This window comes from Lissotriton helveticus, chromosome 4_1 (genome assembly GCF_964261635.1).
Source record: "Lissotriton helveticus chromosome 4_1, aLisHel1.1, whole genome shotgun sequence".
Classification (NCBI taxonomy): Eukaryota; Metazoa; Chordata; class Amphibia; order Caudata; family Salamandridae; genus Lissotriton; species Lissotriton helveticus.
This window is the reverse complement of record NC_136063.1, coordinates 1703148995-1703174370: the sequence shown is the minus strand read 5'-3', so window position 1 is coordinate 1703174370 and position 25376 is coordinate 1703148995. Positions and strand designations below refer to the sequence as shown.

At 42.5% G+C, this 25376-nt stretch overlaps 1 protein-coding gene across 2 annotated transcripts in view; it reads left to right on the top strand.

The window, feature by feature from the left end:
* The window catches only part of LOC144827656 (gamma-aminobutyric acid receptor subunit gamma-4-like), a 2222498-nt gene that overhangs the window by 1296822 nt on the left and 900300 nt on the right, over positions 1-25376 (top strand). For both annotated transcript variants that reach the window (XM_078685892.1, XM_078685893.1), the window contains exon 4: positions 14431-14651. In XM_078685892.1, coding sequence (XP_078542018.1) covers positions 14431-14651 — 221 coding nt within the window. The remainder of the gene's footprint in view (positions 1-14430; positions 14652-25376) is intronic.

Below are 25376 nucleotides of genomic sequence, written 5' to 3'. Positions count from 1 at the left end.
AACTTCGAGAGTCCAGACGCACTTGCTGCTGCCTCGAAAAGGCCTGGAGGAACACCTAATCCACGGAAGCCCACAACAACTTCAGAGCCGCTACCAATGCCCACCACCAACTCATCAGAAAAACGAGGAAAAAAGCGATTGAAGACAGAATCTCCACTCATGCACACAACAGCAAAGAACTCTTCAACATCATCAAGGAGTTCGCCCAACCCATCAGCGAGTCCACCGACATCCCTCGCTCACAAGACCTCTGCGACAAATTCAGCACCTTTTTCCAAAACAAAATCAAGAGCATCTATGACAACTTTGACGAAGACAACCCACACACTGAACCCTCACCAACTACCCACGACACCCGGAAGCCAGCGATCGACAAGTGGATAACCCTCACCCCCGAAGACACACTGAAGACGATAAAGTCAATCCACTCCGGGGCCCCCACTGACCCCTGCCCCCAATACATTTTCAGCAGAGCTGCCAAAACCATTGCACCCATGCTCTGCCACACCATCAACTGCTCCATGGCAACTGTCTCGTTCCCTGACCACTGGAAACACGCTGAGATCAACCCCCTCCTGAAGAAACCCTCGGCAGACCCCACCGACCTCAAAAACTACAGACCCATCTCCCTGCTCCCATTCCCAGCTAAAGTCATCGAGAAAGTCATCGACAGCCAACTCGCCACATTCATCGAAGAGCACAACATCCTCGACTCCTCCCAATCCGGCTTCAGGAAAAATGACAGTACCGAAACCGCTCTCCTCACCGCAACAGATGACATCCGTACCTTACTGGACAAAGGAGAAACAGCAGCCCTCATCCTCCTCAGCCTCTCAGCGGCGTTCAACACAGTCTCTCACTGCACCCTAATACGCAGACTCCACAATGCAGGGATCCAAGACAAGGTCCTCGGCTGGATCCGCTCCTTCCTCTCTGGCAGAACGCAGCGGGTCAGACTCCCCATTTCCTCTGAGACCCTACACCTACCACCTGCAGAGTACATCAGGGGTCCTCCCTCAGCCCTACGCTCTTCAACATCTACATGGCTACGCTCGCCCCCATCGTCAGAACCTACATACTCAACATTGTGTCATATGCAGATGGCACCCAACTCATCCTCTCCCTATCCAACGAACCCAACACCGCCAGACACAACTTTTGAGAAGGCATGGAAGCCATCGCCTAATGCATGAAAAACAGCTGCCTACAACTAAACACCTGGAATGACACCTGGTGGCCCCCCGCCCTCGAAAGCCCGCCCACCCCTACTGACCGCGCACGCAACCTGGGAATAATCCTGGACTCAGAGCTCAAAATGGACCGCCAGACAAGCTCCGCCTCGTCCTCCTGCTTCCACACCCTCTGCCTCCTACGTAAGACCTTCAAATGGATCCCCCATGAATACAGAAAGACTGTCACTTACGCCCTGGTCACCAGCAGGCTCGACTAAGGCAACGCACTCTATGCCGGAATAAACAAAAACCTCACCTGCAAGCTACAGAACATCCAATACACCGCCCCAAGACTGGTTCTCAACCTGCCAAGACACTGCCACATCTCCCAGCACCTCGCACACTCCACTGGCTCCTCATCGAAGCTAGAGTCACTTTCAAGATGCTAACCCACCCTCACTAGGCCCTCCACGACACCGGACCAGCATACCTGAACAGCTGACTCAAATTCCATGCACCCCAAAGTACCCTACGATCAGCCCAACTCTGCTACGCCGTGGTCCCCCGCACCAGAAAGACCAGATCAGAAGGCCGCTCCTTCTCCTTCCGCACGGCCAGAGCCTGGAACGACCTTCAGCCCCACCTCAGACTGATAGCCTCGCTCCCCATCTTCGCAAGAAACCGCAAAATCTGGCTCTTCAACAGACCCCCTCCTTGATGGACTGGAACCTGTGAACCCACTCCCCCTCCCACATCCCACACACCTCCAGCGCCTTCAGACCCTTACGGGTGAGCAGTTGCGCTTAACAAACATCTGATTTGATTTGAAACTCCTCTCGTGATACCTTTATAGCCTCTTCTTCAACCCTCACCTTTCCCTTTACCTACCCTATCCCTACCATGTCACGTGGCCAGCACGAAACACCTCGGAGGAAGATTGTTCTGCGACCTTCACTTCCCATGGGGGCCAACATTCACTAGGCTTGGAAATGCATTGTCTGTGATTTCCATTTCAGCACTCTCAAAACACAATGCAAATAATTCCAACCAATTTACTTTACTAATATTTCTTTTATTAGCTTCTACATAGCACCATAATCCAAAACCTAAGTTAAAGACATAGATGCCATATAAAGCGTTATACAGTCTGTCAATTCAAAAAAAGGTTGTAAATATCTTGCAACCGATTCTCTCATTACATATTTGAAAAGAGCAAGAGATCACTTGCACTGATTCAGTGCCCATATTTATCTGTTGGGCCCATAAGACAACTTGCGTAGCTTCGTCATTACCTGTGTTCATATTTCCTATCATCACAGGGTGGCATAAGGCAAAAATAACATCTTAAGGCAAGCACAAATCCTCTCCTTGTCATAACTCTCCATTATTGCTACAAGTGCAAACCAACCATTTTGTTGACTTATCAACTCAAATCACACAAACTGGTTGCGTAGAAGAACATCATTCTTAGTTTACCCTTTAGGCCTTTAGTGTCAGATGGAGGAAAATTCAATTTGCAAACAGCGGTTGCATATTGTGCACTGATTTTTTTACTAATGGAATCGAAGTTTGCAAACAGACCTATGTGTTAATAGGTTGTTTCATAAATTCCCATTCAGACTGAGTCACAATTCAACCTACCTTATTACTATTCATGAGGTAGGTCACAAATTGCGCCTCACTCTGATTTGTTGCCATCACTGGGATGGTGGCATGCAAGGGTCAGCAGACTACCATGACTGTGATCACTTTTAACACATTTTTTTCAATGCAGTCTTTTTTCTTGATAAAGCAAGGCTACTTTTGAAAACAGAGGGGTATATTACCAACAACTAGCGATAATTTTTGTCTCTAACTTGTTTAGAGACAAAAATTATCGCCGCACATCGGCGATTTTTATCGCAGATAAACCTTGATATTAGCAAGGTTTATCGCAAATGCGATAAAAAACTCCCGCAATGCATGAATATCGCTGAAAAGTCAGCGATATTCATGCATTATCGAGCAAATGCTCTTAGCCATGTTATCCACCTCCCATTGGATAACATGGCTAAGAACTGCTCAGGGCAGGTGTTAGCTTTTGGAGATATTCGCGCTTAGCGCAAATATCTCCAAAAGTTGGTAATAGGAGATAGCGATGTTAGCGACTGTTTCCAGTCGCTAACATCTTGGCACGCCCACTTTGCATGTCATTAGTGATAAATATCACTGACATGCAAAGCGGGGCCCAAGATGGTCGCTATCTCCTATTAGCTGTCGCTAACTGGTGTTAGCGACAGCTTGGTAATAGGGAGATAATTTTATCTCCGCTTTCTTGGCTTTTAAAGCCAAAAAGCGGAGATAAACCCCCTTGATAATATGCCCCAAAATACCTTTTTGAACAGTTTGTTTAAGCGATGACAGTGGTGCCGTGGTTTTTTAATCCCATTTTGTAATTCTGTAAACACATACTGAATCATAAAGTATTTTTTATTACATACTAAAAATCTGTTAAATTATTGCAAACCCAGGGATTCTGCAAACAAGGAGTAAATGCAACGACTAAAAATTGGTTTGTACACCTAGCCATTACCTGAATACTAACTGCTGTCTGTAATATACAACTTGGCTTCTTTTTACTCTCTCTGAGCTTCTTATACTGGATTCTTGGGATTCTATTTAACATCCACTTCATATAAGTAATCTCCCATATTCGCACTAGATTACTATAGAAATTAAAAAACCTTCACCTGCAGGTTTACTATCTTGTATAGGTGCAGATTCATGAGATCACAAACATTTCCAACATAGAAATTCTGCATTGATGACATGTCCAAGGTCCATTGCCTATTAAACTGCATACGACAAGTAACATTTTAGATCCCATTGGCAAACATATCTCCTGATGTGTTCATCCAATCACTGTAAGACATTACTTAGAATCTCCTGGAACGATCAATCAGTTATTATCTTTCAGCAAACTGCACCACCTTCACCCCTACATGCTGAAATTATATAACTTTGTTTAACTCTTGATTCTACAGTTCACATTTTCCATTGTAGAATTTGAGAGACAATCTTTTGACACTTACTAGATTTATCACATCTGTGGCACAGATGCCTTTTCAGTGGTAACTGAAAAAAAAAGAAAGACGGTGGTTTCACTCATGCATTGTTAAAAGTCATCAAGTTTGAACGGGCCAGATCATGAAAGTGTGTGGTGACAAAGAGCAGAGATTTGCCCCTGTTTTTAAAGATATGCAAAGTCTTAATTGGATGAGCTGCAGAAACCGCAATTTAGAAAGAGGTCAGAATGACTTTCAGGACAGCCAGAAATATGTCATCAAGCCATTAGTGCCCCTGATGTTGTCTGGTCTCACTACTCAAGATCTTTGAACTCATGACACTGAGGACAGACATGTCCAGTATCACAGATGAGGGCTCAACATAGCTGGTTGCTCTGTCTCTCCCCAATATGATTAACTGTCCTACTATTTATATTTAATTACCCTTTGCTACTGACTGTATCCCATATTTTCCTTCAACTGTGGAGCCTTTCCTGTTTCTTCTGGGCCTTAGTAGAGTGTCAGGGGACATAGAATGCAACTACAAGTGGCCCAGTCTTGTTCTCTCATGCTCAGAATAAGGAATGTAGGGTTACTTTGCGTGAGCCGAGTGGAGACCCAAAGTGATTGGTAAATTCATCCCAGCAGGAGGACAGACTATATGTCTGGATGCCCTGGCCCACCTTGCACTAACCATATGAGAAATCACTTTTCTTGAATATTGAGTGAAGGAGAAATGATTAAAACATAAATCAGCTCTCATGGCTTCACTGAACGTGACAATTGTTTTCCAAAGACTAGACTTCTCTCACTAACCTGCCCCGAGGGGTAATAGGGTGAGGTGTGAGAGCCAATGTGGTGTGTGCCACTTGCTTGCTTGTTATTATGGAAGATGAAAAGTTAATTGGGCATATGCTATAACATATAAAATAATACACGTTTTCATTCCTCAAGGTGCAAATATTTATGTCTAAAATGAAACCAAGAGCTGTATTCCCTGTACCACGTTTTACTATTGTATTTATTTTGTCCTAAAACTGTCTCTCGGATAAGCTGCTGGGGCACAGCTAGAAATGAGCTCATATGTAAAACACTCTAATACTTATTGGGTCGTGTTAACACTATAAAAACACTATAAAATCTGCAAATAAGTACATAAACATTGTTTCACAGAAGCTCTGTGATAATGTAAAATCAGGAGCTAAGAGACTGGAACCGTAATCTTACTCCTTAGTCCAAGATGAAATCAATGTCATACTGAATGGCTCCAGGGGTGAGTGTGGCATTTACCAGTTGAGGGATAAATCTAATTTGTATGATAAACTATGGTCACTTTTTCTGGATATGTGCTGCTACTCACTCTAAAATTAAGTTTGTTCTCTAATCTAGAGTTGTCGAGTCGCTCTTGCCTTACACAGACCTCCATTTCATCCCCATGTCACTTTTTCATTCACATTACTCTACCCACTATAAACAAATATCAAAATATATTTAATAGAGTGGATGTTAAATGTGTTCTGTCACGGGCAACTGAACTGACTGTGCTACTGCATGGAAACATACTTTGTTTGTTTATGTTTTCGCTATTAAAAAAGAGTGAGGCAGTTTACTTGGGAACATCAATTGTTTAAAAGTGTTCTATAAAAAGAAGCACACAACAGTGGCCACGCAGCTGTCACTAGAAATCAAACAAAACTTAAAAACCAAATGAAACAAGATTACATAAAGGCTATTACAACAAGTCATTCAAGGGTTTATTAAAGCATTAAAGAATTAGTGCCACTTTAGAGGCTTGCACACAGCATTTCTCTCTACACATACAATCAAATGAGCTGCAGATACGGTTTTAAGCTGGCAGACCATATTCTTGACAGTTTGTGGAAGCCTTCTTCTGATGACGGTTACATTTGATTGTACACTGTCATTAGAAATAGGTCTCTTGTTGGAGTCTGTAGTTGGCAGAGGTATGCACCCTATCCATCACCCTGTTCAGTTAGGGACTACCACTCTACACAGGGTAAGCTAGATACACACTAAAAGACAGAGCAGTCAGGCTTATCTAAAAAGGAAATGTTTAAATAATTTTTGCAACACAACACACAGCAACACAATGAAAACACCATAAAAACACAGAGGTAGAAGAATAGATTTTATGTTTATGGGTAAAACAATGCCAACATGACAAAAATCCAATAAGTAGAACCGCAGTTATGATTTTTTAAATATTATTTCAAAATATAGGGCCTCATTTATGAAAAGTGACGCATCGCTGCGTGAAAACAGCGATGCGTCATTTTTCACTGCGCTCTCCCTGCGACATGATTGATGCGTCATATTTATAATATGACGCATCATGTCGCAAGGAGTTACAGATACGTCAGTATTTCTGACGTATCTGTAGGCGCAACAGTGACGCATTGCTGGAGTGTGTCACAAAAGTGACGCAACTCCAGCAATGCTTCCTTTCACATGGGGAAAGCCCCATGTGAAAGGGCTTGCGTCAGTCTTACGCCTGCTGTGAGGCAGGCGCAAGATTTTGACGCAACAGCGTCCTAAAAGTGACGCAGTGAAATCTCATAGATTTCACTGCGTCACTATTACGAGGCTTTTTGCGGGTGAACGCCCCCTCTGCATACATTATACCTGACGCAGGTATAATGTAGCGCAGGGGTTTACAAAGTGACGCATCTGCTTAGATGCGTCACTTTGTAAATAGTGCGCATCAGGAGGCATGTTTTACGCCGCCGATGCGTCACAAAAAGTGACGCATCGGAAGCGCAAAACTCACGCAAGGCCTCATAAATGAGGCCCATAGTCCTTAGGGTCTTGATTTGCCAACTGGGAATATCTACTTGTGCTTTACAGGGATAAAACCTAAGCACAGGCCGGCTACAAGACTCACACAGGTCCCACAGAAAAAGTACCTGAGATGGAGGAAGCATCAAATACCCAATGCGAGGAGCAGAGGAGGCGATGTGTCATCATCGATCCCTTGGGTGGAGGGTTGTAGTAACTCTTTGATGGCTCTAAGACTTAAAAACAGGAAGTAAGCCAGCAAGCAATTTGAGTCACTCTGGATTCAAGTGAGATTGGTCTGGTCCTTGTCCTCAGCAGGGCAGATATCAGCAGGCAGCAGGGCACCACAGCAAAGAAGAACAACAGTTCTTCCAGATCAACAGTCAAGCCGAGTGGCAACCCTTGAAGCACAGCAGTCTTTATTCCTGGCAGAGTTCTTCATATGTCCAATAGTGTACTGTCTTGTGGTCAGAGACCCAATACCTATACCAGGCTGTGCCTTTGAAATGGGGGTGATTTCAAAGAAGGGTCTTCGAAGTGCACAGTGGTCCTTTCTTCCAAGCTTTGGCACCAGACTATCAGGAGGTGGTAATGATCTCTTTATGTAGGGACAGGACACTACCTTTTTAGTTACAAGTGTCAGCTTCTCACTCCCCTCCTGCCCACAGAGGGACATCAGACACACTTTACCTTCCTGTGATTGTGACTGCCTTGAGGGAATGCACCGAGTGAAGTTGTCACCCACCACAACATACAAGCAGCAGGCGCACAGAGCAGTAAAAGCAGAGATTTGTCCACTCTCTAAAAGTGGCCTTTCTAAAATAGTAATGTTGAATCCATCTTTACTAGTAAAAAGGATTTATCATTACCATTCCAATGATATAAAACACGATACAGCTGCTCAGGAATTGCAGTTTTAAAGTGTTTTGAGGAAATCCCAATTTAAACCTATCAGAGGAGTAGACCTCACTCTAGTGAAAAACTAATTTGGGCGCTTGTCACTACCAGGACATGCAAAACTTAAAACTACATGCCCTATATTTTACTTACACAACACCCTGCCCTATGAGCTATGAGTGCTTTTAAAACTCGGGTTGGGTGAGTTCTGGAAGGTAGGTGCAACTGAGCAAGTGTTCAAGAGAATGGTAAACAAAAGTGTTAGATTGCAGAGCTGGGTAGAGGATAAAGGAGTGGTGGCCAATAAAGCACCCAGATGGCTGGTATTAAGCACCTACGATGATCAAAAGGACCAGCCTTTCCTAGAAGCTGCCTACTCTCTTAATGTTAAGCAGAACCTACTCATAATGAGACTAGGAGAGCTTCCCACTGTAGATTTCAAGCCAAAATGGCAGGAGGAAGGGCAATGGAGGGACATAAAGTGCTGCTTGTGCCATCAGACCAATGAGACGTTGCTGGACATCCTTTGTATCTGGTCCTGTTTAGGCTTATAGCAGAGGACCATGCTGTGAAGACACTAGGAATCAGGATGTGTAGATCTGCAGCAATGGAGTAATTAAACCCCCAGAACATTATGATTAACATCCGACTGGTGCGGTTTACAGGCATTTGTAAGGATCTGATTAAAGCCAAGAACTCCATTCAGGGCACTGGGTGGTCTAAGGCTTTGACCCTGAGGAGGTGATGGGGATTTGCAAACGGCTTGAAAAGAGGTATGGTAAAAATATAATTTTCCTATCCCAGCCATTAGCCAAAGGTGGGCTTCTAGTGGGGGCATTAAGAATAATAAAGCCTAACCTCCACCCCACCCCACCAATGCCAAGAGCTCGCCACTATTGGCTTTACAGTATATACTCCAGCGCTCATGGACAGTGATTATTTACCATACTTCGCCAAGGTGGGCTGCTACGGGTGTAGTACGTTTTTATAATACCCTATACCCCTATCCTGCCCTGTTGAGCATCCTGCTTATTTGCAGCCCTTACATATGCACCCCAGCACTTTATGCATAGCGGCTACCCCACCTGGCTTGGGCTATGGGTGGGTCACAAGAGGCCTTCCATAGAGCAGCAATGTTCTAGATCCCAATTCAGCCTGGTTTAAGTTCTGGCCATAATATAGGGGCCATGCACCGTGACCTTTATGTGTAGAGGTCTTCATCAGACAGATAAAAGGTCATGTCCATTTGAAGTAGCATCACCTAATAACGTATGTTATCCCGTGGATAGGGTTAATGAGACTGTCAGCAGCAATATAGTTATGGTAGAGAAATATGTAATGTTCCAGGCTCCCCTAGTTTCATGATTCACAGTTTTTTTTTCCCATTTGATATTTATCCTTTTTAGGTCTGGCTGAGCTAGCGCATGCGCTGCTCTGCGAGACATTTTGTGTGTGGGCTTTGAAAAGTGCTACCACAGCTTTCTGGCTGGCATCCACTGTGCGGTTACTTGCACAATGTTGAGCAGAGGAGCGATATGGCTTTCCTCTCTCGTCATGGTGTGCGCACATCGCACACCACTCGCCAGCCTGTTTCCTTTTGCCGTTGCACATGCACCTCGCTCTGCCCCTCCCCCACCACAGACCGCGACACCGCGATCGCTTTCACGGCCGCACGGCCGCGTTACTTTTACGTCCGCGCAGCCAATGCTTGTTTGGAGAGGCTGAGGTATTTCTGAATTCACACTTGCTCGTTATCTTTTTACACTTTTACGTCAAATTTGCTTTTCATTCATTTCACACAGAATTGTTCATGTCTGTGTCTGGCCATTTATGGATGCTCGCTGTATGAGTGTGCTGAGGGCTATTGTATTCTGAAGGCTATGCTACGCGTGGGCATAATCGCTTGGACGTTGTCTTGCTGGGGGTGATTTATGCATATTTTACTTTGGCAACATGTCTGTGAGCTCCCGATGTTCTCACACCTTGTTTCGTGGCTTTGTGTGATAGAATTCTTAGGGCGTGAGACTGGGCATGCAAACAAAATGCTGTCAACAGAAATGCACAACTTAACCTTGCTTTGCAAACCTCTGGAATTGGGAAGACTCACAATAAACAAGCATCATATAAAATCACAATTTCCTAAACACAATTGCATGAGACAGGCATGTATATAAAATAGCTTCTAATTGTGTTTTTCTGGTGGGAATTGAATAGACCAGGGCAAAAAACATCGAGTGAAAGGGAGCTTTATGAAAGACACACCTAAAATGGTAAAATAGTTCCGTTGGGCATTTGCAAACTGTGTGTAGAGGACACTGATGCAATTTCAGTGTGGTCGGATAAGTGAACAGAGTCATAATTAAAGCTAACATGACACGATGTTACCCCAAGAGTGAAATCAAGGGTAAGGGCTTTAAAAAAGCCTCATTTTACTGAATATATTCTAAAAAACATAACAATGATCCAAACGTCATGAAGGCGAACACAACTGCTTACCTAGAACTTGCTAAAGGGTAGTACAGAGGTTTACACATGGAACTTCTCTATGAATTGTACACAGTTAACAGGACATTAACTATATTGTGGCTGATGCTTGTGCCCGCTCCCGCATTCCAGAAGTGTTTCCTTCACCGATCCTGTTCAGACGGAAGTGTTGGGACACAAGCGCGTGCACGGCTCGCGTGCCGCCTTCGGCCGTTGATGACTTACTTCATGAAGGTGAGCACAACTGTTTACCTAGGACTAGCTAAAGGGCAATACAGAGGTTTACATGGAAGTTCTCTCTAAATACAGTTAACATAATTTCCAGGACATTAACTATATCGTGTCCACTTCTGCATTGCAAAGTGTTTCCTTTACAGCAGCTGACGCAGGATAAGCCTCACTGTGAGAGCTGGCACGTTTTTCTATATCCAGTTGAATGGTTTCAGAAGTGCGGCCTGTGGTGTTTATCCGGCTACAGGTGTATAGCGCTGCTATTTTCACCCCGTTCTACTTGGAATAGGCCCCCGGTTACTACAGATGAACGTTTTACATTTTGTCCCAACAAAGCACTCAGATCAATGATGCATGCTAAAATGACGTCCCAGCTTCCAATAAACCTTCGAGGCTCAATCTTTTCCGTCAAGACAGCAATGTCTTGGAAGTTTCTTTCTGCTTACAGGAGCAAGGGTCCAAGGCCACCTGCTCTTTTGCAAGACATTGAGGTAGTCCAACACACCTGAGCCAAGCCATGCAGCAGTTCCACACACAGTGGCACCTAATCCAATCACTGGTCCTACAAATGATCAGCTTGTTGATCAGATGAGAGTGGATCTGAAGATGTGTCTCCCTGTCTCTCCACAGGAGCAGGCTGAGCTCATGAAAGCGCACAAGACACAAGGGTACATGATGTGGCCCCTCCCCTTGGGATACATGCTTCTGCTTCCTGTGGCATGATTAGAGCACATCTCTGATTCTCGGGCAGATGGTCTACATACACACACACACACACACGCAGCCCACCTCTCAGACCATCAATCATGCATGACCACCCTCCTGGCAGCATGTCCAATGGTGCGCTACGATCACCCACCTTGTCTTTAGTAGGGTGTTGTGCCACGCGAGTGCCATGCTAAGTGTCTGCAGTCCCTTAGAGGGCCGCGTGGGTGATATACCCCTTACAATTCATCTTTAAAGCTGGTAACAAGACACAAGCAGATTCTTGAATGATCGCCTCTAACACAGCTTACCTTTAAGCTTTGCAGTTCCAGTTTTCCAAATATGCTCTTCCAATAAACATTAAAGTTGAAAAAAGAGTGTTGTTGGTTCCGAATCCAGGCCCACATACCTGCAAAAGCAGTTAAATGCCACAATCATCTGCCCATTCGCATTAGTCCAAGCCAACGCCCTATAAAACCAATGCCAATGATGAGCTTTGATGGGCGCACTTTGTGAATGGCATGGGGTGTTTAGTTATCCAGCACAATATCCTTTGTGCAATAACATCAACTGTTGCATGGCTAAACACTTATAAGGTCCCAAAGGCGAGACCTATTGGCTTTGCCAATGCTTGTTATATTACTCCCTTTAGCAATATAAGCTAAGGTGGGGAAATGTGCAGTATATTAGGCTCCCCGGTCTTATGACTACTGCTGGTTTTTAAATGTGATGTTAATTCTATTATATTACCAATATTCTCTTTTTTAATAATTATTTTAATAATTATTGACGAAATGTTGAATGTATGTTTTGCAAAGTTTTTAGTTTTTATTGACTAAAAAGCTATTGCTTCACTCACTAGAAATGCAGATTTATCATTGCCATTCCAATTATATAAAACAAGAAACAGCGACACCTTTTTGGTGTTTTGATGTGTGCCGCACAATGCAGCAGACATAAAAGCAGCAAAAACGAGGGGAAATAAAGCATTTCTCCTCTTTGCACCCTTTTAGGACCAGGTTTTCCATGGTGTTAATTTTGGCACTGGCCCACTAATGTAAATATGGGGCAGTGTCAAAATCAATGGGTGTTGCGTTGTAACGCCCACAGCAAAACCCATTGCCCACCCCTTACACGCTAAGTATAGAGTGAAAGGGTGCCTTATTTACAGGGCAGCGTTAAAGCTGCGTTGTGAATAATGAAAAACCCATATCACCACCACAGCGTAAAAAAAGTGACATACTGGTGGTGATAGGAGCTTGTAAATTTGCCCCTACTTGTGAGAGTGGCACAATGAGTGCTGTAGGCCCACTAGTACCAATCAATCAATCAGTAATCTTATAGAGCGCAACTACTCACCTGTAAGGGTCTCAAGGCACTGGGTGTGGGGGGGGGGGTCTGCGGTTCAGTCGAAGAGCCAGGTCTTGAGGTCCTTCCTAAATTGTAGCAGCGATGGTGAGTGCCTGAGGTGCAGAGGTAAGGAGTTCCAGGTCTTTGTAGCAAGGTAGGAGAAGGATCATAGTCTAGCCGTAGTCTTGAGGATCCGTGGGTTGGTGGCCAGGGCCATTTGGGCGGGCCAGAGATGTCCAGTGGGAGTGTAAAATGAGAGCCGGTGGTTGAGGTATGCAGGTCCAGTACCAGCATCTAACATATAGGCCCTGGGTACATGGTATGCCCCTTTACAAGGGACGTGCCAGTAGATTAAATATGACAATGTGTATACAGCAATGTTACCATGTTTAGGGGAGAAGCGCATGCACTGTGGTACTGATCAGCAGTGGTAAAGTGCTCAGGGTCCTAAGGCCAACAAAAAGATACAGCAAAAATAGGATGTAAGCAGGCAAATGTTTTAGAGGAAGACCCCTCTTAAGCATGACAGGTCTAACAACTGTGATTAAAGAAATCCTCAGAAACCATTACCTTAAATTGCCACAAATGAGATCCGGAGGCCCATTTAAGTGAAATCTCAAACATTAATACTGATTAAGGTATCCTTTTCCAGCTTGACCTCCATTACATGAATCCACTCCTGCTTTTGGTGATGATTCTCAGCCTACACCGTTTATTAAAATGACAACCCTTATCATGCTCGCTCTGATGATCTCCAAAAGAACAAAAAAAATCAAATGTTCTAGATAAAGGTTTGGCCTCTAGCCAATCCCTTACTTCTGGCTTCTGGTTGCAAAGCCAGTGATTATTTATATATAAAACCACCTGCCTTTCCTCCAACCCGCACTGATCTTTTTCATTTTATCCTCAGCCTTGCTTGTAAAAAGTGTCACTGTTAATTGATAAATGCTGATTAAATATTGGCGCACGGTCGGTGGAAATTAAATGAAAAGTGACTTGAACATTTCTCATATTTTGAAATTAGATCAATCAATTTAGTGCACTGAAATTCCATGCCCTGTTACGTAGTGCCCAGCCTTAAATATCTGAAAGCCTGGCAAGTAAAGAGGCTAGTCTGAATCCTATATAAGTATGCAATGCCCTTCTGTGTTTAATCTTAAATTGCAATTCTATAGGTGTAAAAATGTCTCTCCTGTCTGTAAGTTAATTTAATCATAGTGCTCAACACGTTTTTGTCCTATTCTTGCCTTAGACCTTGGACTTTACTCATTCTCTTCTGAGACGTTACCAATCAAATCTGAAGTTGGAAATTAATTCATATCTCTTTGTTTTCATTGGCATAAAGAAAAATCGTACATAGTACATGAAATTCGAAACCTATTTTGAAAAGTCTTTTTTCGACGTGGGGTTTCCAGTAAAAACGTTTAATTTTGGTTATCTGTGAGCCTCAGGGATCTGACTTCTTTTTGTCACTGGTAAATTGCATTACAATAATTGTCAATTGTCAATTGTCAATTGAGCCATGCAGTATGGTTCTGGTGTGTGTTTGATTTATGCAGCATTTCATTGGTTGGTGAGATGGTTCAGTTGATTAATCAACTTTAAAAAGTCGATGTTTACTGAGACAGTCACTCCTGTCGACAAGAATCAATATGTACACTTACTACTGTGTACTGTACATGTTAAGTGTCTTTTACAATCACTGAATGTGTGTAACTAATATTCTGTTAATCATATTATTGTATTGACAGGAATACACCATAGACATCTTCTTTGCACAGACGTGGTACGACAGACGCCTTCGTTTTAACAGCTCCCTCAAAGCTCTGACGCTGAACAGTAACATGGTGAGCAGAATTTGGATCCCGGACACCTTTTTCAGGAACTCCAAGAGAGCCGACTCACATTGGATTACAACACCTAACCAGCTACTCCGAATCTGGAATGATGGAAAAGTGCTTTATACGCTGAGGTAAACATGGTGCTGGCAGTTGCAGAGTGCCTAGTTTTTGTCTCACCTTGTGTGCTGATTTGTGCTGCACAAATAGAAGTTGTAACTCTTAATTTTGAAAATGATTGTTTATGTGCTGGAAGGGACACCTTCCTGGACATAAACAATCATGCATGGATTTTGCTGTTTTGATGTGTGCTGCATAAACACATATAAAAACAGCAAATAGCAAAAACGAGGGGAAATCCACTCAATGTCAGAGCTTATTCATTCCAGCAAAAGATTTTCAAATGGGCATCACAGGGCTGTTGGTGTTTTAGTGCACCTTCGCCATTCTGTTTTCTGTGTATTAGAGCGAAAGAAAAAGTTTTGATTTGTCATTGTTTCTGGGATACTTTTCACTAGGGCTGGGCGTAGTTCGCAAAGTAGTGATACGCGTAGGTGGCCGAAGTGCACTTTGCACTACACGAGCTACGCGTAGCACTACGTGAACTGCGTAGTACCCTGTTTGCACTGTGCAAGATGGCGTTTGTCAATGATTGCACAGTGCGGACAAGCATCCGGCACTGTGCAATCATTGAAAACGGCATCTTGCACAGTGCGAGCTGTAGTTTTCTGCCACTTGGGTAGATTTTTACTCGAGCGGCAGCTTTCTCAACGTGGACTAGTAGTTATTCTTCGCGAGCGATCACAAGCATACTCGACCACTCGCAATGAGAAACCTTTATTTTCCACGCTCGCGATCAGCAACTTGATGGTGCTGATCGCGAACGAGGAAAAAGTCTCATCGGGATGTCATTTTGCTGGCTCGCGGTCGCCAACTTGACGTTGAGGACCGCGAGCAAGCGAAAAATGACCGCTGCACTACGCTACGCTTATTTGCACATTGCTACATGCTTTTTGCATAGTGCGAAGTAGCGCAAACTACGCGAGCGTAGCATAGTGCTTTGCCCAGGGTTACTTTTCACGAGACTAATGCAAGGTTGAGCCCTTATTTTGAAGCTCTATATTGGTTAATTGTTTTTATGTTGAATGACTAGTAGTCTGTAAGAATGTATAATATATGTTAACCCGTGAGAGGGTTACCAACAAACTCAGTCTTTCATTCTTCTGAGGTCGATATTAAATGATGTTATTCAGTGCCAAGTAACCCTTGGGTGAATGTACGTATTACAAATACACATGTTATGTAATGCATGCATTTTCAGTTTTGATTTCTTTAATTTTTTTTTAATTAAACATGAAATTGATCCAAAAACTTAGATGTGGGGGCGTGGTCTCGACGCGATGCAAGATGGCCGCCTGAGCCTTGAGCTCCGTCGCACCGGAACTTCTGACAAGCCGCGGGTGCGTTATGTCGCACTTCTTACAAACGGGCTCCATCCTTTTTGGATAAAAGCGTTTTGCATTTCTGTGCATTTCTATCATCGTTGGATTCTTTACAGAGCACCCACCATTTTGTATCCTGCATGCCGTGCAGTAATCCCTTGGGCACCCTCTTTATACAGACCTCCTGGACAACAACAGCGAAACATTTTCAGAACAGGGTGAGCCGCTCTTTGTCCTACTGTGTCCTGCGCTTTTTAGCAGATTCCTGCTGCCATTAATTGCTTCTCACAGCGGCCTCACATTTTTCCTCATGGCTGCTGTGTATCATAACTTCTACTGATGGTTACTCAGCTTCTTTCTTATTTGTGAACCTGGAAGAGCATAGCGCGATTTGTCTGGATGCCTTACGACCTCAATACCATTCTTACCACAAGTTTAACAATATTCACATGCTGATGTATTTTGGTGAGGTTTTTGCTTCATGGACTCAATGTGTCATCTCTAGTGAATCTTTTCTTATATCTGCATACTCCAATTTTTGAAGGTACAATAATATCGCAGTTGATTCTTCTCCTTTATTATACTTTATATTGTTTTACAAGAGTGATACTTGTATATGGTCAGAATACGCAAACCTCAATTTATTTTTACTCCTAAATCTTCTTCCATTGTGACAGCTTCGCCTACTACAACATCTATAAGTAGTACTTCATAACTCACCTCAGACATGGCTGGAGTGTCCTCTGCTCGTAATCAGCCGACGCAAGCAAAGCAGCACAAGACCTCTCTGACTACATCAACACCTAAACAATTGAAGCAGGACCCTCCCTCTCCAGATAAATCTTCTCCTACTATTTCCTTAGAACTGCTACTAGATGAAATACGCGCGTTACGCCCATTTGTGGAGGAGACAAACAATAAAATGCGATTTTTGGAGGACAAATGATCTTCAATGGAAGGTAGAGTAACCACAATGGAGCAACAACTCTCGGTCGTTCAAGCAGATTCTCAAAGACTTTCCTCTCTGGAGAAAGAAGTTCGTAGACTCCAGCAACACACTGAAGACTTGGAAAATCCCAACAGAAGAAATAATCTACGTATTTATGGCCTGTCTGAGGCTTTGGAAGGTGAAGACCCTGTCGCCTATTTCACTTCTTTCCTGCCGAAACTGCTGGATATGCCTATCTCAACATCTCTCAATATCCTAAGGGCCCACCGGCTTGGTCCTCGTCCTTTGCTTTCCTCAACTTCATTTAAACCTCATGGAGTCATAATCCTTTTTTTTAAATATACTGACTTACTCTCAGTTCTCTCTGTGGCCAGAATAAAATGCCAACTCTCTTGGCTTGGTCAGAGAGGTTTTCTATCTCAAGATGTTTCCAACGCTACTGCTGCCACATGCAAAGAATTCCTTAGTCTTCGACCACCGCTCCACACCTTGGGTGCTCGCTACAGCCTCTTTCACCCCTGTATTTTCAAGGTGACTTTCCAATATCGCACTCTCTCTTTTGAAGATCCTGCGTAGCTTAAGAAGTTTATACATTCTCACTCTTCAACCAGCATGGATACTGCTGCTCCGTCTTATGGTTGACTTGTTACATTCACCCTTGTTCTCTTCAGGTTGCACATAATCTTCATACAGTTATGTATGATTTGGATATGTTTCTCCATGATCCTGTTTTTTCTCATCCTTAGCGATTTTGCAGTTGCTGAACAAGGAATATTTATATACACTCTCTCTTATTCATAATACAGTTATCATTAATGTATTTTCATGGTTACTTGTTATAAGTTATATTCTATTTGTCTTAGAATATTTGTTTTAGTATATCTGTTATTTCTTTGTTCTATCTCAGCTTTTTGTTCTTTTTTCTGAATTTCTTCACCTGGCCTTCTCATTTAATTCTCTTTTTCTGTTTTAATCTTTACAGACTTTAATCTTTACAGACTTCATTTGTCCCTTCCATTTTTAAATGTATTCAGTCTGTTTACACATGTCATTTTAGTTGTCTTGGTGTGATCTGGGCCTCTTGTTTCGGGTGTTCCGTCTTTCGTTCGTCGCCACTACCCCAATCTTATTTTGTTCTTTTTCCCCTCAGGTACGTTTTTTCAGTTGTCCTCTTTGGATATGCACTGTCTTTCCTTCTATGTTCTCACCTCATCTTCCTTTTCCTTCTTTTCTCTCCTCTTTCCTCTCCTCTATCATTGGTACCCATTTTTATCTTCTTATCAATGCATATTTTGTTTTCTTAACTCTTTAACGTTTCTACATTCAGAGTTGTTTCTTGGAATGTGAGAGGTTTTATTAGTCCTATTAAGAGACAAATACCCAAAAAAGTATTCAATTTGAAGATGATCTCTTCATTCTAGGTGGCGATTGCAATCAAGTGGTTGATCCATTTCTTGATCGCCAATCTCAAGTTCGCTTTGTTCCACATAAGACGCACAAACAATTCATTGAAACTATCTCTCAAATACATCTCATTGATTCTTGGAGACTATCTCACCCTGACAATATAGACTTCTCCTTTTTCTCCCCTCCTCATGCTTCTCTTTCTCAAATAGACTATATCTTTCTTTCTCAATCTTTATCTCAAAATGTACTATCTTCCTCTATTGAACCTTTAGGTATCTCAGATCATGCCCCAATTATAACAGATCTTGTTTTGCTCCCTCCGCAATCAAAACCTCTCAATGGCGTTTTTACAATTCCCTTCTTTTAGATCCTTTTTTCTCTTCCTCTTTTTGTTCCATTGCTAATGAATTATTCACACTTAACAATGATGCCAAATCACCCCCCATATTGTTTGGGACTCTTTTAAGGCTACTGCAAGAGATTTTATCATTGATTTTGTCTAAAAAATCCACTTTAGCACATATTAAACTCTTAGAACATGAATTTTACACTTCTTTGAAAGATTCCATTTCTCCAGAGTTGATACGAGCTAAACTCGCTTTTAACAAAACCTCCACTGACAATGCATCCTCTATACTCCTTTGTAGTAGTGCCCATTACTATGGTAGTCGCAATAAAGCAGGGAAACCTCTAGCAAATTATCTTAAAGCACGTAAAGATCGCATCCTCATAGACTCTATCTATTCATCTAATGCCTCCCTGTTACATTAAAACCAAGAAATACTCAATGAATTTAAACTTTTTTTATCAAAATCTTTATACCCCAGAGTCCCCACCCACCTTCTTTCATTCAGACATACCTTGATCAAATCCCTGTTTCCCCTAACTCCCATCCTAATCTTTTTGACCTTGAAACTGATCTAAGCCTCAACGAGCTCTCTACGGCTTTAAATTCTCTTACTAAAGGGAAAACTCCGGGCCCGAATGGATTTTCTGTTGAACTGTATTTACATTTTTCTGAGTTATTACTTCCAAAACTCTTAACACTTTTTCATTCATTTTCTTTATCGGGTAAGACAGAGGGCACATTTCAGTAAGCCACAATCTGCCTCATTCCTAAAGAAGGAAAAGACCCTACGTTTTGTAAAAATTATCACCCGATCTCCTTGGTTAACGTTGACTATAAATTATTTGCTAAGTCTCTTGCTCTATGTTTAGATCCCCTCATACCTCATCTTTTTGGTAAGGAATAATGCGGCTTTGTCAAGGGGAGACTTACTTCGGACAATTCCTGTCTTTTCCTTAATGTCTTAAATAAAGTTTTCGCCCTCTCCACTTCTTTGGCAGCAATTTCTGTCGATGCAGAGAAAGCTTTTGATAGGGTAGATTGGTCCTCTTTATTCACTTCATTTCAATGGCATGGGTTTGGTCCCAAACTGATCTCCCTTATTTCCTTACTATATTCTGCTCCCAAAGCGTCAGTATTAGTTAATGTCCGTGTCTCATCTTATTTTCCTCTTCAACTAGGTGTTTGTCAAGGTTGCCCTTTGTCCCCTCTACTTTTTGTTCTAGCCCTCGAACCCTTTTTATCTTCCATCGTAATAACAATTCCATCTCAGGTTTCTCTTATGGTGATAGCCAACTGAAACTTTCTGCTTACGCAGACGATATTCTCCTATTTATATCTAATCGTGAACCATCTATTCCCACTTTATTATATGAATTTCAATCTTTTTCGCAGGTATCTGGCTATAAAATTAACTTGGATAAGATCGAAATTCTTCCGCTAACACAATTTTGACTTCCCCATCCCTTTGCCTGGATTAAATCAAAGATCAAATACCTAGGTATCAGGTTTTCCAATTCTGTTGGCTCTTTGCTTAAACTAAATATGTCTGCAGTTTTATCCCAAATTGAGAAATGACTCTCTTCCTGGAACACCCTCTTTCTCTCATGGTGGGGTCGTGGGATTCAATTAATATGATGGTTACCCCAATTTTAATTTACACCCTTTCTATGCTCCCCATTCATATTCCTGCCCTTTATTTTAAACAAATTGATTCATGCCGCTCTCAATTTCTCTGGAAAAATAAAAAAGCCAGAATTGCTCTGTCCTCTCTTTGTAAACCAAAGTCTAATGGAGGGGTGAAATTTCAGAATTTTCATGTGTATCACACATTTTTCTCCCTTTGTCATGCTTTGAAACCACACTACAGGTGAGGGTTGAACGAAGCCGAACCACCTAATTTTTGAGCTTCGGTACCCCTCCCTTCACTATTTTAATAAGGCAGTAAGCCACATGAATAAAGTAATCTGAAGTGGACTTTTCTGACCTTTTTTAACTTTTTCCTTCACGCTCACTTCTTCATCTCCCAGGCCCCTCACACACACGCATCCATTGGCCAGGAACAAAAGAACTCCACCAAAGAGTAGCACTCTGTGCTACCCGTCAGGCATTGCACCGCCAGCCTGTCGTTGGAGCAGGAGGCCAATGATGACACAATACAACCATCAGGTAGGATGACAACAGTCGTCCAGCTTTTTAGTTGTGTGAGGCATCCTCAGTTCCGATAAGGGATCACCTTATTCCCTGCCATGGTTTTACACCACTTCCAGTGAGAGAGTCACTCTTCTAACCCTTCACCCTCCCTTGGGGAACCTTGTACATTTTTGTTGATTTCATGCTTTGAAATGGCTCATATCTGATCCTTCTCCCTTTACTCTCCTTTGGCTCTCTATTGAACACATTTTACTATCACCCTTTTCCTTCAAGGAAGTAATTACTTTTTCTGCCAAAACTTCGCATACCTCCCTTCCCTTATTTAGACACACTTGTTCCCTCCTAAAGCCTTTGGCCCAATCCGATACTATATCTCGTGAAGTTTTCTTGGACTCCCCTATTTGGCATAACTCTCTTATTCTTCTAAATAGTAGACCTATTTTTTGTAAGACATGGAGATTAAAAGGTATTATTTGGATTAAACATCTTTTCAATAGTCTTACACCTTGTTCATTCCCTCAGTTTCAGGCTTCATTCCATTGCCCCGTTCCTTTTTAGAGAAGTTTCCTATTCTTACTGCAAATATTCTTGATGCTTATTATTCCCGCCCCTCTTCAATTTCAATTTCTGTCCAACATCCCCTTCTTAAGATCCTCCTATCTCTACCCAAAGCTTCCTTTATATACAAATACTTCGTAGCCCCCAACCCAGATTGTACTAAATCTAAACTGGAACTATCTTGGGAATCAGATCTGGGATGCGAATGGTCTGTTTCCTTCTGGGATAAACTTTGGTCCATGTCTTTAAAAATTTCTCGTTCTGCCTCTCTTACTCAATCTATATTTTTTCTCTACCACAGGCTTTATCTTACCCCTGTCTCAATAGCCTGTTTTTCCTCTTCTACTGACACTAATTGTTGGACTTGTGGTTCCTCTAACGCTGACCTCATAGATCTTCTCTTTCTCTGTCCTTTGGTTTCCAGCTTTTGGGAGAAGGTTTGGTCATATATTTCCCGACTGTTTAAGATTTCCATTTCCTATTCTAGACCTCTTATCTCTGATGACAGCCTTTCCGACTCTTTAGATCTTCCCTCACATAGCCAAGGTCTCTTTGATCTCATGCTTACTCTAGCCTTCCAACACATCTCTTTTAATTGGAAAAACTTCACAAAAACCTCCATACAACACTGGTGGAATAGTCTTTGTCATTTTCATAGACTTGATGATGCCTTCGGCTCCTCCAGCAAACCAACAGTAAATAGAGATCTCTTCTGGTTACCACTTACGAGCTATTTAAATCATATTGTTTTAAAAAATAACTCACCTCTGACCTCTGAAAACTCCTTTGAATTATATTTTCTTTGTTTGTCTTTTCTCACCCATGTCGACTTGCTAATGAATTTTAATTAATTGATTACTCACTCTGTTTTATATATGGCATGCATTGTAATATTTGATTATTCCTTCATATCAGTTTGTTAGAATTTCGCCCTTTCCCTCCCTCTTTTCTTCTCTTTCCTTCCTTCCCTTCATTATATGATATAAAATCCTAAAAATTATGCTTGTATTTGTCTCTTTAATGTACCAGCCAACTTTCATGTACTATTTTTGCTTTTATTCATTATCTCTGTATCGCTGGTGTGTTATATTTTTTATGAACTTTCATATAAAGCATTTTAAACACAAAAACTTAGATGTGTCATATTTTCTTTGATTAAAGAGGTTTTGGCATCTAGAAGAGTTCTGAATTAAAACCCATTTATTCTTACATCGACCTTGAGACATATTTAAATTTCAGAAAAACACACATTCACTGGATGATGTCATCAGTGATGTCATTTGAGATGTCATCAGTGATGTCATGAGTGATGTCACTGACCATGTCATGAGTGATGCAATGTGTGACGTCATCAGCAGTGCATTGCGGGTGCGCGGGTTATAGTTAGGTGAACTAACTATAATGGGGGAATTTCAATGGTTTTGTATGAGTGAAATGTCCAGCTAACTATAATATGTGTAAAACCTATGTTTTTTTAGTAAATTTCTAAGGTTTTTTAAATTCTAATTCCTAACTACAAGGTGTGTAAAACCTATGTTTTTTTAGTGAAATTCTAAGGTTTTTTAAATGCTAATTCCTAACTACAAAGTGTGTGAAACCTATGGTTTTTTCAGTGAATTTCTAAGGTTTTTTAAATGCTAATTCCTAACTACAAAGTGTGTGAAACCTATGGTTTTTTCAGTGAATTTCCAAGGTTTTATAAATGCTAATTCCTAACTATAATGTGGCTGAAACCTATGGTTTTTTCAGTGAATTTCAAAGGTTTTGTAAATGATAATTTTTAAATGTATTAATTGTTATATTTTTTAATACTGATTAACTACATCATTAAATTAAAAAAGAAATGTTTTTAAAAATATTGAAATTGTAATATATTTTTTTAATTTATATATATTTTATATCGCAGGCAATGATATCATATGGAAGGAAATTCAAGTTACTGTAACTACGATTAGAATTACTTTTCAGGATCAGTAGTGGGCTGAAAGATGCAGCACTGAAGTCTCTCCTGATAACAGGTGAGTAAATCAGAATTCGTAGTTTGGCTGATTTTTGAGGAATTTTTTTAACTTCCAAAACTCCACGCTTAGAATTTTTTTTATGTGAAACCAGTCAATGTTAGCCTATGGAAGGAAATTCAAGTTACTGTAACTACGATTAGAATTACTTTTCAGGATCAGTAGTTGGCTGAAAAATGCAGCACTGATATCTCTCCTGATAACAGGTGAGTAAATCGTAATTCGTAGTTCGGCTGATTTTTGAGGAATTTTTTAAACTTCCAAAACTCCACACTTGGAAAAATTTCCAAGAGAAACCAGTCAATGTTAGCCTATGGAAGGAAATTCATGTTACTGTAACTACGATTAGAATTACTTTTCAGGTTCAGTAGTGGGCTGAAAGATGCAGCACTGAGGTCTCTCCTGATAACAGGTGAGTAAATCAGAATTCGTAGTTCGGCTGATATTTGAGGAATTTTTTTAACTTCCAAAACTTGGAAAAATTTCAAAATGAAACAAGTGATTGTTAGCCTATAGAAGGAAATTCAAGTTACTGTAAGTATGGTTACATTTACTTTTCAGGGTCCGTCCTGGGCTCAAAGATGCAGCACTGACATCTCTCGTGATAACAGGTGAGTAAATCGGAATTCGCACTTCGGCTGACTTTAGAGGAATATTTTGCTCAATAGTAAAGGAAGGGGGCGAGGCCTGAGGTGACATGTGTGCAAACACGCCCTGTGGCGCGTTTTAGGTTGGGGAATATACACCTCTTCAATCCTGAGGTCACCTGTGACCCAACTAGCCCACCAGGTACCTCCAGTATGCGTCAGGGAGCTGTGTTGCAGAGAGGTGTTCAGAGGGCACGCCCCCTTTTTACAACACTCTGCAACGCAGCTCCGTGGCGCTTAGTGGAGGTACCTGTTGGACTAGTTGGCCCCTAGGGGACCTCTGGATTGAAGAGGAATATATTCCCCAACCTAAAATGCGCCACAGGGCGTGTTTGCACACATGTCACCTCAAGCCCCGCCCCCTACCTTCACCACTGTGCAAACATGCCCCATAACGCGTTCTAAGTTGGGGGATTAAGTTCCCTTGCATACTGGGGGTCCCTGGGGGCCAACTAGCCCACCAGGAACCTCCAGTATGCGCCAGGGACCTGCGTTGCAGAGAGGTGTAAAAAGGGGCATGGCCTCAGAACACCTCTCTGCAACGCAGCCCCCTGGCACTTTTTCAGAGGGGGAACTAATTCCCCTTGCATACTGGTAGTCCCTGGGGGCCAACAAGCCCACCAGCAACCTCCAGTATGTGCCATGGGGCTGCATTGCAGAGAGGTGTAATGAGGCCATGCCCCTTTTTACACCTCTCTGCAACGCAGCCCCCTGGTGCTTTTTCAGAGTGGGAACTAATTCCCCTTGCATACGGGCGTCCCTAGGGGCCAACTAGCCCACCAGCAACCTCCAGTATGCGCCAGGGGGCTACGTTGCAGAGAGGTGAAAAAAGGGGTGCGGCCTCATTACACCTCTCTGCAAGGGAGCCCCCTGGCCCATACTGGAGGCTCCTGGTGGCCAGTATGCAAGGGGAATTAGTTCTGCGTTGCAGAGAGGTGCAGGGAGGGGGTGTGGCCTCCATCCGATCCCATTTTTTTTAAAAATACGTTTAAGAAGAGGGGCTTTGTAGCCTCCCTTCTTTTTCTTTTTTTTTTGGCCCTGGGGACCCCATCCCCCAGGGCCGGCCCCCAATTCTTCATTTTTTTTTCTTTTTTTGGCATGGCCCCATCCCCCGGGGCATGGCCAACTTATTTTTTTTGTGTGGAGGGGGCTGCATAGCCCCCCTCCTATGCCCCCTTAAGGCCCCGGGGACCCCATCCCCGGGGGTCTGCCTTTTTAAATTTTTTGTAATTTTTTTAAATGATGGAGGGGGCCGCGTGGCCCCCCTCCTGGGCAACTTATGGCCCCGGGGACCCCATCCCCCAGGACCTGTCCTCTCCGTTGGGGACCGTGGGGGGG